This window comes from Anomalospiza imberbis, chromosome 1 (assembly GCF_031753505.1).
Source record: "Anomalospiza imberbis isolate Cuckoo-Finch-1a 21T00152 chromosome 1, ASM3175350v1, whole genome shotgun sequence".
NCBI classification, from domain to species: domain Eukaryota; kingdom Metazoa; phylum Chordata; class Aves; order Passeriformes; family Viduidae; genus Anomalospiza; species Anomalospiza imberbis.
The window spans coordinates 132,116,512-132,129,628 of NC_089681.1; the positions used below are offsets into that span (position 1 = coordinate 132,116,512).

Below are 13,117 nucleotides of genomic sequence, written 5' to 3' on the forward strand. Positions count from 1 at the left end.
CAAAATGGCACACAAAAGGTGTAATATCCAAACCCAAATCACTGGGCACCTAGCTGCTGAGCCAGATGCTGTGGATGCCATTGGAGGACACATCCTCTGGCAGCAGAAGGCTCCAGTGCTGGAGTCCCAGCTTCCCCTTGTTCCCCTTGTTCTGCTGGACCTCAGCACCTGCTGGTCTTGCTGCTCAGCATGTTGCAAATGTTTTAAGAGGCCTCATGTTTTCTGGGGAGATACGCTGCCTCAGGTCCTGAGGGATGCACATGGACCATCTCCTGCCTCACTCCATCAGTGCTAGTGGTTTAAATTTCTTTTTTGCAGCAGAGGAAGGAAATTATTTCAGTGGAAAGTCAGTCTTGGCAGGAACTAAGGAGAGCAGCATCTGGTATTCCACATATTCATAAATACTTTGTTCATACATACTTTTTACTTAATAAGGTTTATTTTGTGTTATGCCTGTTTAAAAATTAAGTCAGGATAAAAAAGAATTAATCAAAGAAGAAAAGGGAGTGCACACTCAGTGGACCCATTTTCTATGTGCCGAGGCTTAGTGTACTCATGTTAATTTCTGTAATATATTAGAACATTTTCCATGCTTCCCCAGATGATGAACAACATAGAAGAGTGTACAAATAAATTCCTGTTTCACTAAAAATTCATTAAAATTTTGCCCATCCTTTAATTTGTATGTACTTTTTTTCCAATTTTAACTTCAGATGACTGATTTTAAACATCTATTAATATATATAAATTTTATTTTTGTCATGAGATTGGTACCTTATTATAAAGAGAAAACTCATCATCCTGGTTTCAGGCACTCTAAAGTCTGTTGTGTAGGGGAAGAGTGCGTTCAGTTTCCTTCCTTACACAATTTTTCTTTTTTCTTCCCTTCAGCTTTCCTTATGTCCCTCTTAAAAAATGCTGCAACTGATGCTTGGATTGGACTGAATGACATAAATCAGGAGCACACATACTTGTGGACAGATGGAAGCCCAGTAGACTATACAAATTGGGCAAAAGGTTCCAGAAGTTATTACAGTATGGTAAGCAACAATTTCTGTTTGTCACTTAAACATTACAACTTTGGTAGAAGAACAAAACATATGTAGCTACTATTATAATTCTGTCTTTTCCTTTATGAAGATTTTTGTTGTCTCGTTGCTTTTTAAAAGCAGAATGTCCATGTGGGAGGTGTATCTACACACTTTTTTCAGCTTCTGTATTTGTCATAGTTCTGTGTGAGTCCAGACAGAGATTTGGAAGAATTATGCAAAACTCAGACAAGTGAGCAATTTCCCTCACTTTATCATGACTCATCAGGAGATGCAAATTAAACATAGCATAAACTATATAATTTTGGGATGCAGTGAGTGTTATTTAGATTTGATGAAAATACTCAGATAATTACATGCATTGAGAGTTCTTGGCACTGAGCCTGCATACATTCAATACATGTATTGTATTAAATACTCAAAAGAGCTCCCTCTTTTGAATATTTCATTCAATGCATGTATCTTGACAAGGATCTGGGTCTTCCTTTCTAATTTTTATCTTCCCTTAGTTTTCATTTTGAAAAATCCTTTCTCTAGGTTTTGAAACTTCTGGCATCTCTAAATTTTTGTGTGTAATTGTAAGACAAAACTTAGTGTTAATCAGCAATTGTGAAATGGCCAATGTAGAATACTCTCCAATAGTATTGTTTCTATATTCCTGTGCTAGCTCTACCAAGTTTCTCTCTTTTCATAAGAGAATTGCTTCATATTCAGTTAAAATGGAAAAAAAAAAAAAAATGTGGTCTAGATACCATCAGGCTAGTGCTGGGTTTTGGAATCTCTGGGGCTTCCCCACCTCACACATGTCTATGCTTTCTGCAGAAGGCTGTGACCATTCCCCTCCAGAAATCACTGCACATACGACTTCTGTCTCTTGCAGACAAAACCTGGGCTAGTGCCAGAAGGGGGTTTGGAGGTAGCATAAGGTTATACTGAGGTGAGGTGGGGACAGCTACTGACTCCCTCTGCAGGAGGCCAAGCCACATCTCATGCTGTGGGATGAAAGGAGGAAGGTAAAGGGTCCAAAGTGCAGCAGAAAGGGTGTTTGTAGTTTCTCCAACAAAAGACTGTTTCTGACAAACTACCTCTACATTACTGCACTGTGGTGACCACTTTGCTTCCTAGTCCTGAACTGGGGCAGAAGGAGAAATTCAGCTCTCCTGGTAAGCTTCAGTGCTGAGGAGCAATTCCCCATAACTTCCAGGAAAACAGCAACACACCTGTGGGCCAACCTAGCACACACATGTGAACCCACACACATGCACACACATACAGGGCCATGCACAGGGCTATGTACGTCCAGGTAGCCCCAGACACATCCTCCTGCCTCTGTGCTGTGCTTTGCAACTCCCTCTGTCATCCAAGGGCAGACTTCCCTAGGGCTGAGCTGCAAAGGCTTATTGCCATACAGTGTGCCTGACCATTGGTTGTATGAGTTTTATGAACTTCATATTATTCCTCTGTATGTACTTGTATGTGATACGTCAGTCTGTGTATCCAGAAGCAGGAATGCTTCCTACCTATCCACATATATTTTTTTGTTCATTTCATTTGTCTTGTAGGATGATTGTGTCTTTTTGATGAAGAACCCTATTGAACAGGCAGGGAAATGGAAAGATGAAGGATGTAAAGCAAGCAAAAGTTACATCTGCCAAAAAAATTCTGGTGAGTTTTCTTTCACCACTTTCTAGTAGACTTGATTTATTGTTGTAATTCCAAACTGGTGCTAAAAGTGACTTTCCTGTAATTCTGCCCTAACCTAACTGATATTAATGACAGTATCACATGCATTTTAATAAGATGATCACACATTTCTTTGGAGAGAATATCTTAATTTTTTTTTCTATTTCAAAAACTAAACCAGTAAATAACAACAAGAACAACAAGAACAACTGCAACAACAACAACAATCTATGCTGTAGATTTACTAATTTTAGCAATCAAAGGTAGCTGAGTGCACTGTCTTTACATCTTCAAAACTGGAATTTTTAATGGTATGCTAAAAAACCTGCAAGTTCTTTATTTTTTTTTTAAACTGCCTGCTTGATTTCCTTTACATTCTTTCTCAGACAATTTCAGCAGCAACATTCACATTCCTCTGCTTGCTCACGGTGTGTTTATCGTACCCTGTTCCTTGTCAGAAAAACAACAAATGCCAATATATAATGGAAAAATTGAAAGAACTGTTGCCTTTAATGCACTACTTTGGTACAATATGATTTAGGTAGGTCTGTGCTTAAAAGGCTTATTTCTGGGCATGACACAGATACTTATGCTAAAAGGTCATTCTGACAAGTATTAGAAAATTTTGTCACAGTACATGAAAATGTGGCTTTCATCATTGCAGGGATTTTTGGACATATTTTAATTTGTTATTGCAGTTTCTCTTAATTACATGACAACTCCAGTATACTAGGTCTTCTTTCAGTGTTATAAGTCTGAGCCAATATAAAGTTAGATATTTGGTTGTTCTTTTGTTTGTTACAGACCCCAAACTGCTGAACTCCCAACCCACAGTTCCCGTGTTTGGCTTTAACAATTATGGTGATGACCGCTACGAAGTCATCAACTACAAAATGAGCTGGGAAAAAGCAGAGAAGAACTGCAGGGACCAGTCTGCAGAACTGGCCAGTATCCTGGATCCTTATGCTGAATCTTTCCTGTGGTTACAAATATTAAAGCACGGGGAGCCTGTATGGATTGGTCTTAACAGCAACATGGTGAGTCCACCAAATGCTTGTGACAGCCATAGCATTACCTTAGATGGGCTATTGGTCAGATCCATAGATGTGTGACAGGAATCAAAATCTTGCAGTGGTTCCTGACTTCCCTCCACTCAAGGGGATTTACACATTTTAATGTTTGTCCCTAGTGTGAACAAGAACTGCCACAGACCACACTTCAAAGACCACCAAGGATGTAGCTGCAGCCCTGAGTAGCTTCAGTGGTAAAAGCAGCAATGAAGCTCTCACTTCCTCCTCCATGGTCTACCACATGCTCCTGTGGTGGAGCAGTGCTGTTTCTGAAGGCACACTGTGGAGCACACCAAAGAAAAAAAAATAGGTTAAAAATAGTTCTTTCTTTGTGAGTTAAATTTTTTGTTTCAAGTCACAGCCCAGCAGTACGAGAGCTCATGCTGGTCAGCAGTGGAAAGAGCAGGGCTCTGGCAATGGGGACTCCTTAGGCTGGCTTTTGGAGCTGCAGCTGGTGCTTTGCGTAAAACTGCCAACAAACTCAGCTAAGAGTGGAAAGGTCTGAAGTGGGAAGCATCAACAGAGGCATGTAAAAAGAACATGGATAAATAAAATGTAGCTGGATATTTTTGGAATTTAATCTGGGCAGAAATCAAGTGGAGAGAAGTAGAGCAAGAGCTTGGTGGGACACAGGACTGAGATAGGACACGGGTGCTGAGGTGAGAGGAACTGGAGCTGCAGCTCAGTGAGAGCACTTGGAAACTGGGATTAGACAGGAATCTGGAATGAAAGATGGCTAAGGGACTCAAAGCAGACAGGAAAGGAAATTGCACAAAGAACAGGATGGGAGGAAGGGTCTAGGCTGCGCAGGATGGGGTAACAGAAGCCATAGGTGTGACTGATGTCAGTCATCCTCTGCAAACACTGGTGAAATCCGCTGACAAAAATGCACGCTTACTTCATCTCTGGTAGCTGGCCCGTGCAGGACCCACAAACTTGCCACAAGCCCAGTTAACATGGGTGGCAGAGTTCTGTGGTCCAGCCCCAAGGAAAGTCTCATCAGTTTTTCTCTCCCCAGTGAAACCTCAGATTTTCCTCTTTGCTTTCTAAATGCCTAGAGAAGCCTATGTTAGGGGAATAGTTTCTCTGCAATCTTTATTTGATCTGTGTGTATATGTGGACTCATTTGATGAAATCTTCATCTGTATATTCACATTTATTACCTCAATACCCTTTGCCCACTTAGGGCATGAGACGAATGGTGTGAATTGAATAATGTAGGCTGCATGCTAAACATCTGTAGGACCACAGCCCTACCTGCTGTGGAGAGTGGGAGTATGGACCAGTTTCTTACATATCCATTACATAATCTTGTGCAAGAAACCATGATTCTCATTTTTTCCTAACTTTTGCTTTCATTCAAGTGCAATCTTAATGTTCTTCCAATCTAATTCTTGTATGTAACATAATCATAATTATCATTTGCTTTTAGACTGGTGGCCAATACATATGGTCAGATAGAAGAAGGAGCAGGTATCTTAACTGGGGCAGTGGAGAACCAAATAAAAACAAAGCCTGTGTCTATTTAGATGTGGATGGTTTTTGGAAGACAGCATCTTGCAATGAAACATTTTTATCACTCTGTAAGCAATCCAATGGTAAGTTCCAAATTGGACAAATGTGATTTGGGAGGTTGGAGTTTGAGTTAATGTCTTTATTTGAATTTAGTTTTTCCACATATGCAAAGGTTGTCATAGAGAGTGTATGCCTTGTGATAAACTCTTACTTCTTTTAAGGAGTAGATCCAGTCTGATCCAGTCTGGACACTTCATTTCACAGGCCAGTCAACATATGCACATCATAAAGACAGCTGCAATATTTCATGCCACACGCCATAGTGGTTTTTTGTATCCATCTTTGTCAAGAACAACAGAATAAATCAACTTAACCTAACTATAAATAAATTAATGATATCATTAATATATTCACATTCACATTTAAAAGTATCTTTTGAAATATTGTGAGTTAAGAAACTTCCATCAGTATAGGAACCAAATCAATTAGTTTGTTGCTTCTGCCCAAATACTTTAGTGCTCAAATATTACATGCAATTTTCAAACATGTTTCAAATTATATACAAAATTCATAATTTCTGCACCATAATTCACACAAATTTTATATTAATTTAAGCTCTGTTTTGGCTTTAATCAGGTGATGCAATAGGCTATAAATTCTGCTTTTATGTTGATTAGGATGTATGATGTACAAGGGCAGGTACAGACAACTTCTCTGACTTTTCTAGAAACTTGCTAGACACACGCCACAGACTTGTGGTGTTGGGATCCCTTATGTATGCTGACTCATTCCTCATTCTGTTTCACAGATTCTAGGTAAAAATTGCTGTGTTGAAGACAATTGCAGTTAGACTGGTGTAAGCCTCCTTTAGCAGACTGGGGAACCAGCTCCAACCAGCATAGTTTATTACTAGTTTGTCAAGCTTAATTCAGCACTTTATAATTAGATAAGTCTATGGGATATTCCTTTTCCTGGAATAAATGTCATATTTGTAGGGTTGATGTGTGGTTCAGGAGTACATATTTTCCTCAGATTTTAAAACTCCACTGAAGCATGTTTGTCCTCTTAATAGAGTTAATCCCTAGTGAACCACCACAGCTTCCTGGGAAGTGTCCTGAACCGAAGCGTGGTAGATCTTGGATTCCCTTCCGTGGGCACTGTTACTATGTTCACACCACTTCAGAGGAAAGTTGGCCTGATGCTTCCATGATGTGTATTCAAATGGGTAAGTGCCCTTTTTTGTTAGGATATTTTACAGGTTGTTTGTGTGTTTGTTTTTTTAATCCAGAACCAAAATGATAATACTTAATGTGTGTATCAATTATAAGCTACACCTTATTTAAATTTATTATCAAGCATTTTTACTGTATGTCAATGCTGATCATGAAGCATGTAATGATTTTTTACTGATATAATTAATTTATAACAAAAAAATCTCACTGAAATTGTATGTAATCTTTAATTGATATTTTTAGGTGCCTCTCTGGTTTCCATAGAAGATTCAGCTGAAATGAATTTTCTCTTACTTTACCTGTCTCCACTTGCAAGTGACTTCAGAAAGTTTTGGATAGGACTGTTCAAAAATATTGATGGTAATTACTTCACAATGTATAATGAGATGAAAATAGATACTAAGTAAACAGAGTGAATACTGAGCACTACTAACACACTAAATAACAGTACAAATATTAATAAATAATCAATAAAAACCCATATAAACATTCAATAGCTTTTCTGCTAAAATAAGTAAAAGATAAACCATCAAGAGGTCTATGCTTTCTCTATCTTTGTTGCAATTAGAGTATATTTGCCTGTAAAAGGTTTTAGCTTCACACTGCACTAGTTGACTAAAAATGTTTCCTATTGCCTTTTTAAACTCAAATTACTTGACCTTTAACCACTTGAGTATTTTAAGCAAAATGTTTTCTTGTCATTAAATGCTGACTTAAATTAAATTAAAATTTATTTCTAGACAATACAGGGCATAGAATCTCATATAAGCTGCCTAGAAAAATATATTAATCTAAATTTCAGCATTTTTTCCATAAATGTTGGGAGAAACCTTTCATTTTGATCCAAATATATTTAATGTGGTTGTTTTTTTTTTTTTTTTTAACTGCTGTAACTGCAAATTTGATACTGTATTCTACATCATCATAATTCTGAACCCAGTTTCTCTTGGCAGACTTTGAGGGTAAACCTCCAGGGTGAGTCTAGACTGGGCTCCAACTTCTGCTCCAACCAGCAGGAATGGTGGGCCAGGTTGATCTTTTCTAGCTGAAAATGAGCACTACAAAAGCAGTGCCTTATTCCTGACCTGTCTCCTACAGTGCCACAGTGTTCCACGCTGTGCAAGCAGGGGCAGGAGGGAGGTGCAGCTGCAGGGGAGGGACAGAGGAAGTGGCTCTGAGGCAGCTGGATATCGCAGGATATGCTGCCAACAAAGCACACCCTGAGGGAGAGAAGATAGCTATTATTCCTACATGATGGGAGATGCTTGACAGTCAGCAGATGAGATGATTAAAAAGAGAGCTAATTCAATTTGCAAAGATAATGAATGAATCCAACTCTAATAAAGTAGTTATTCACTGATCTTGAATATAGACATAAAGAAAATCTCCTGAGCATTCTGTATGCTTGCCCTGCTGATACTGGCTTGTACAGGTGCTCTGCTTTTCTTAAGATTCCCAGGCACAGTCCTGGGTGCAGGCTTCAGCTAAAGGTCCCTGGGAAGCTGAACAGGTCTTCCTTACATCAGTGACAGCTGCGGATGCTAGTGAAGTTAACTTTTTGAGCATTTGCATTTGGTACACTCCCACCTGAAAATTCTGGCTGTTAAAAGAGTGAGAAATAAATCCTCTAGAGAGAGAAACAGGTGCTCTGTGATACCAGTTCAATCAACTAAAAAATTGCAGATCTGATCTGATATGTCATTGGGACCAGTAGACTAGAAGTTATTCTCCATTCACTCACTAGGTAATAAATTTGATTTTAGGAGAATGGATCTGGATGGACAGAAGTGCAGTAGAATATGTCAACTGGGAGAAAGGAGAGCCTACAGTACTTTTTGATGAACACTGTGTTGACATGGACGTCTCAAGCGGAACCTGGAGGACCTATTACTGCTCTGTTGACCAGAATTTTATTTGCAAAATCCCCAAAAGTAAGTTCTGAATTTCTGTGCTTTGGGTTATTTTCAAAGTAGTGGTTGATATAAATAAGGCCATGAGTGCTTAGGCACTAGGTATGCTTCATGCATTGATGCTGGTGCATGTGCATCTGAATCAAAGCCAAGAGTAATTTCTGTTAAAAATGGTGAGACATGTTGGAGAATAATCTGAGTCACTGTTCCCTCCCCTCAGTTTAAAAGCATTGACTTCTGGGCATTTATAGGGCCCTGGGGTAGGGAAGGACATATCATCTGTTGAGAGTGCAGAGAAGATTCATGGATATTATGGTTAGAGTGCAAGGAGCAGTAGATGATGAACAGATGATTAAACTGGAGAGTGCTGAGAAGAAAGGCAGATACTCTTCTGATAGGTAAACTGAGGGGAAGCAGTGCAGAGTCACTGAGTTCCTGCAGAAAGAAGGTAGGTGCTGCTGGTGGGGACTGTACCGCCATGGTGAAGCAGCTGGGATTTGCTGGATGAGCAAGGAGAAAGCATCATAGGGTGGGCAATGGGGCCCAATTCATTTCTCTGCTAACAGAGGAGCAGTGACATGAGTCAGGACAGCCAAACAGCATGGTAAGCTTCATTTGTAATGGTTACTTGTGGCCCTGTGGTGTTTTAGATGACAACCAATGAGGAATCTGAGTGTCACAGGCTGGGGTGAGTCCTGCTTGTGTGCACAGCAGTACTGTATGAAACAGGAACGACATAAATCTGCACACATGTAGCTGTCATGTGTCAATGTATGTGCACAGACCCAGCTGTGTTTGCACACATCAGCTGGGAGACAGTTTGGAGTAGGTCACATTTGCCACTGGCAAACAGATCCACCACACAAATGTAATTGATGTAGTGGGGAACCAATTCTGCCTGTGGGTCTTCGCGGGTTGGCAATGGAGTCATCCGTGAACTTTTTAGGGCCCAGCCAGTCAGACCAGCAAGCATACCCCCCAAGCAATGGAGGGAGGAAAAGGAATCTGCCTAAAAATACAGCTAAAATGTGAAGTGCAAGTGTGCTTTTCATTTTTGCAAGTGCAATTCTTTAGTGTGAAGTGTTAAGCTTTACACTGTGGAAGAGTAAAAACTTTGAACAAAATCTACCTAATATAAAAAGTGTTCAAAGCAATGAATAGTAAGATGACAGTTAGTGTTGAGGTTTTCTTCTTTTACAAATGTTTTTAGCAAGTATATTTCATGGATTTGGCATTATTTGCAAAAACATTTTTTCATATATTTTTCATATACACATACTTTATTCAGCTCTGGGGCCCCCAGCACAAGAAAAACTGGGTTATTTTTAAACCATTTGAAATATCCTAATTTTAAAATAGCCTACTCACCCTGGTTCAGAGAAGGACTTTGAAGATGGTCTGAGGGCTGGCTCACGTTCCATATAAGCACAGGCTGGGAGAGCGGGGATTGTTTAGTCTGGAGTAGAGAAGAGTCCAGGAAGACCTTATAGCACTTTCCAGTTCCTAATGGGGGCCCACAGGAGAGCTGGAGAGAGACTTTCAAGGGCATGTAGTGACAAGACAAACCTACTAATTTTTAAAACAAAAATGAGTAGGTTTAGATTATATATTAGGAGGAAATTCTTTAATGTGAAGGTAGTGAGCAACTGGAACAGGTTGTGCAGAGTACTTATGGATACCCAGCCCTGGAAATGTTCAAGGCCAGGTTGGGTAGGGGCTTTTGAGAAACTTGGTCTCTGGAAGGTGTCCCTGTCCAGGGCAGGGGGGTTGGAACTCAACGATCTTTAAAGCTCTTTCTAACCCAAACCATTCTTTGATTCTATGATTATTTAAAATTGGTTATGATCACAAAGTAAAAATTATGTATGCAGTATTTATTTCATTGAACTGTTGCTTTCAAACTGTGTAATATACATATTTTTTAATTTTGAAGTTGCTGAAGTTGAGCCAACCCATGATTCATCTGTCAATAATGGTAAGTTGGTTTCTTTTAAACAAAATAAACAGAAATTTGAATAGATTTATAGGCATTCATTATTTACAAGTGGAATTTCCTCCAGAAACTTTCATTTAAATACCCATTTAACTGTCATTATTATTTTATTTTAAATCTGTTTAAAATGAGAACACTTTTCTCAAACTGGATGTCTTCTTTTTTTTTTTTTTTTCCTTACAAGTTGTATATGTAGTACAACATAATGTTCCTTAGAACAGACTGAGCCAAATTTTGCATTATTTAGCTGGAACACGCATCAGTTTTAACTGCTATTATGATTGCTCAGTATTTTTGTTTTAACTCAGTTGCTTACTTAGGGAGATATTTGTTGTATGCAACGGCAGTCTCTGGGCATTTGTAGCAATTGTTCTGTTTTGTCTTCTACAGCATCAAGAAACAAAGCTGCTGCTTCATCATCAAGTGGTTTAGGTGGGATGATTTTTGTACTGATCTTCCTTCTGCTAGCTGGCACTGGCCTCACGTTGTATTGTTTCTATAAAAGAAGACGTGATCGACAAATGTTTACAGCTGGATTTGACAATGCCATATACCGCGGTGACCTTGGAACTCATGAATCAAATTGTCTTGTGACCAACATTGAAGAAAATGAGCAGGCAACAATTTAATAGGCTGGGTAATCTTGGGCTTGATTTTGAAAAGAATGAAAGTGTTGGCATACAAGAATTCTTAAGGAAAGCAATTTTCTCCTATGGAAATTCTATTTAATTTTGCATGGGGTACTTCTTGCTTTCTCTACTAGCAGGAACAAGCAAACTTGCAAGGCAGATGCAGACATCTGTTCACAAACTTTAGTACCTGGGAGGGTTGTTGAGCTTTCACATGGACCTGGAGCTATGTTGTGTCAGCCAACACTCAGGCAGTTCCAGCTGCTGCACATGTCCAGCATCATCTTTAGGCACAAGAACTGTGTTCACCACATTCAGTTGTGAGAATATGGTCCTTAGCATGTTCCAAAAAGTATATCCAGACCTGTAGGTACCCTGAAAGTGTTCCTGTTGATGTCCAGCACAGACTGGCAGAATTGCACAGGTTGGACAGGACGTCCAAGCTCACATGGTGCAGATTCCTGTTTGAAGCAAGACCGGGTCCTAGCCTCAGCCAGGCAACCTGCTCCAGTGCTGTGGGTCCATGTCTTCTTTTTGCTACTGAGGTACCACAGAAACTCTTTGTGTTGCCCATAATATCAGAATTAACATAATTTCCTCCTCTGTTTATGATTGATGAAAAGCAAAGTGTAAATTGTATTTCTTTTGCTGTAGTTCTGTAACATATGCATTGAACGATGGACTATGATGAGAGGTGAGAATGTAAATATAGTGGTTTATCATAAACAGTCAAGTGGTTTAAACAGTCAAGTAGGGATCTCAAAGGATGCTGCAAAAGGGCGGGAAGGAAAGAGAAATTATACTTCACACCTGAACATTTATATAAAAAGTATTCTTGATATCTCCAATGCCAGTGTAGATTTCATGAATTTTTAGGCCATTTTGTCAAAGCCTAATGAAACTTACCTTTAGTAAGTCTTTTCTAATTTCTAACCAAATTCTCCCTGTCCAAGTCTGTTTTAAACCTTTGAGTCTCATTCTAGACTTCCATCATGATGGAGCTGATGTCATTGCATCTCTTACTGGTCTACTGGCATAGTATCAGGCTTCATAATCCCTAAAATAAACTCACATACAGGTGTTTTTCATTTTCACTTTCCAAGTGTCTTCTATGCCAAATGCAAACAACCAAATGGCTCCAAGCTCTTAGTGCAGTGGATGTCCTTATTTAATTTGATACTTTTTGATATTTCAATCCTTTGACAGGTTTTAATTTTGTTTAAGTTAAAATATTTTGTGTGTATATGAAATACATGTAAATAAGTTTTTATTCTGCATTGGTTCACTAAATGGGAATTAAAAGGCTGATTCTAAGTAAAAGTGTGTGTTTTTTTTCTTAAACAGAACAATTTATCATAACAGTAAAAAGAGAAAGGAGGGATGGGGTCCTTAATTTTTTATACAGAAATGAGCATCCACTTTTCCTAGTCTAGCATGTTCTTAAATGCTCTTTTCCAATCTGTGAAACTGTTTCGTCGCTTCTTTATCTATAACATTTGAGGGTTTTACTTGTCTAATGAAATTGTTGTAATGTAAGACTACTTATGTACTGTTCTGCAATAGTAGTTTCTGAGACAGATTTTATATATTGATAGCTCTTTCATATCTCCTCTCAGTATTTGCTGATAGCAACACTAGCTCTTCCTTTTGCATTTCACTAGCTATATCTTCCAGGTCCCTCATCCCTTCTGCTGTTCCCTTCTAGACCCTGTGCTGTGGTATGTGGGTCCTTCTGACAGTGCACTGCACCAGTAGATAAGGTATTTCAGCTGAGATCCTCACAGCACTGAGCAGATTAAAAAGATTTAATCTGCTCTTGTAACACCTTCCATAAAGGATCCTTCTGTCTGGCTTGTCTGAATTGGTTCCACAGGATGCATAACTTTGGATAAAGAAGAGGCTACCAGAAAACAATAGGCTAAATCCAGGAAATATGCCTAATGAGAAGTTAATTAGTGAAAGTTTCCAAGGACTAATAAACCTTAGCAGTCCTGTTGCATTTGTGAGAACTGAACCCAGAGTTCACCAGGTCTGTA

General features: G+C 39.0%; 1 protein-coding gene across 1 annotated transcript in view; it reads left to right on the forward strand.

The window, feature by feature from the left end:
* Positions 1 to 12,401, forward strand: part of LOC137486830 (macrophage mannose receptor 1-like) — a 32,109-nt gene extending 19,708 nt beyond the window's left edge. Inside the window, exons 22-30 of the mRNA XM_068212351.1 lie at positions 892 to 1,040; positions 2,612 to 2,714; positions 3,537 to 3,769; positions 5,235 to 5,400; positions 6,390 to 6,542; positions 6,793 to 6,909; positions 8,313 to 8,480; positions 10,393 to 10,434; positions 10,843 to 12,401. Coding sequence (XP_068068452.1) covers positions 892 to 1,040; positions 2,612 to 2,714; positions 3,537 to 3,769; positions 5,235 to 5,400; positions 6,390 to 6,542; positions 6,793 to 6,909; positions 8,313 to 8,480; positions 10,393 to 10,434; positions 10,843 to 11,081 — 1,370 coding nt within the window. The 3' untranslated portion in view covers positions 11,082 to 12,401. The remainder of the gene's footprint in view (positions 1 to 891; positions 1,041 to 2,611; positions 2,715 to 3,536; positions 3,770 to 5,234; positions 5,401 to 6,389; positions 6,543 to 6,792; positions 6,910 to 8,312; positions 8,481 to 10,392; positions 10,435 to 10,842) is intronic.
* The last annotated feature ends 716 nt before the right edge of the window (positions 12,402 to 13,117 follow it).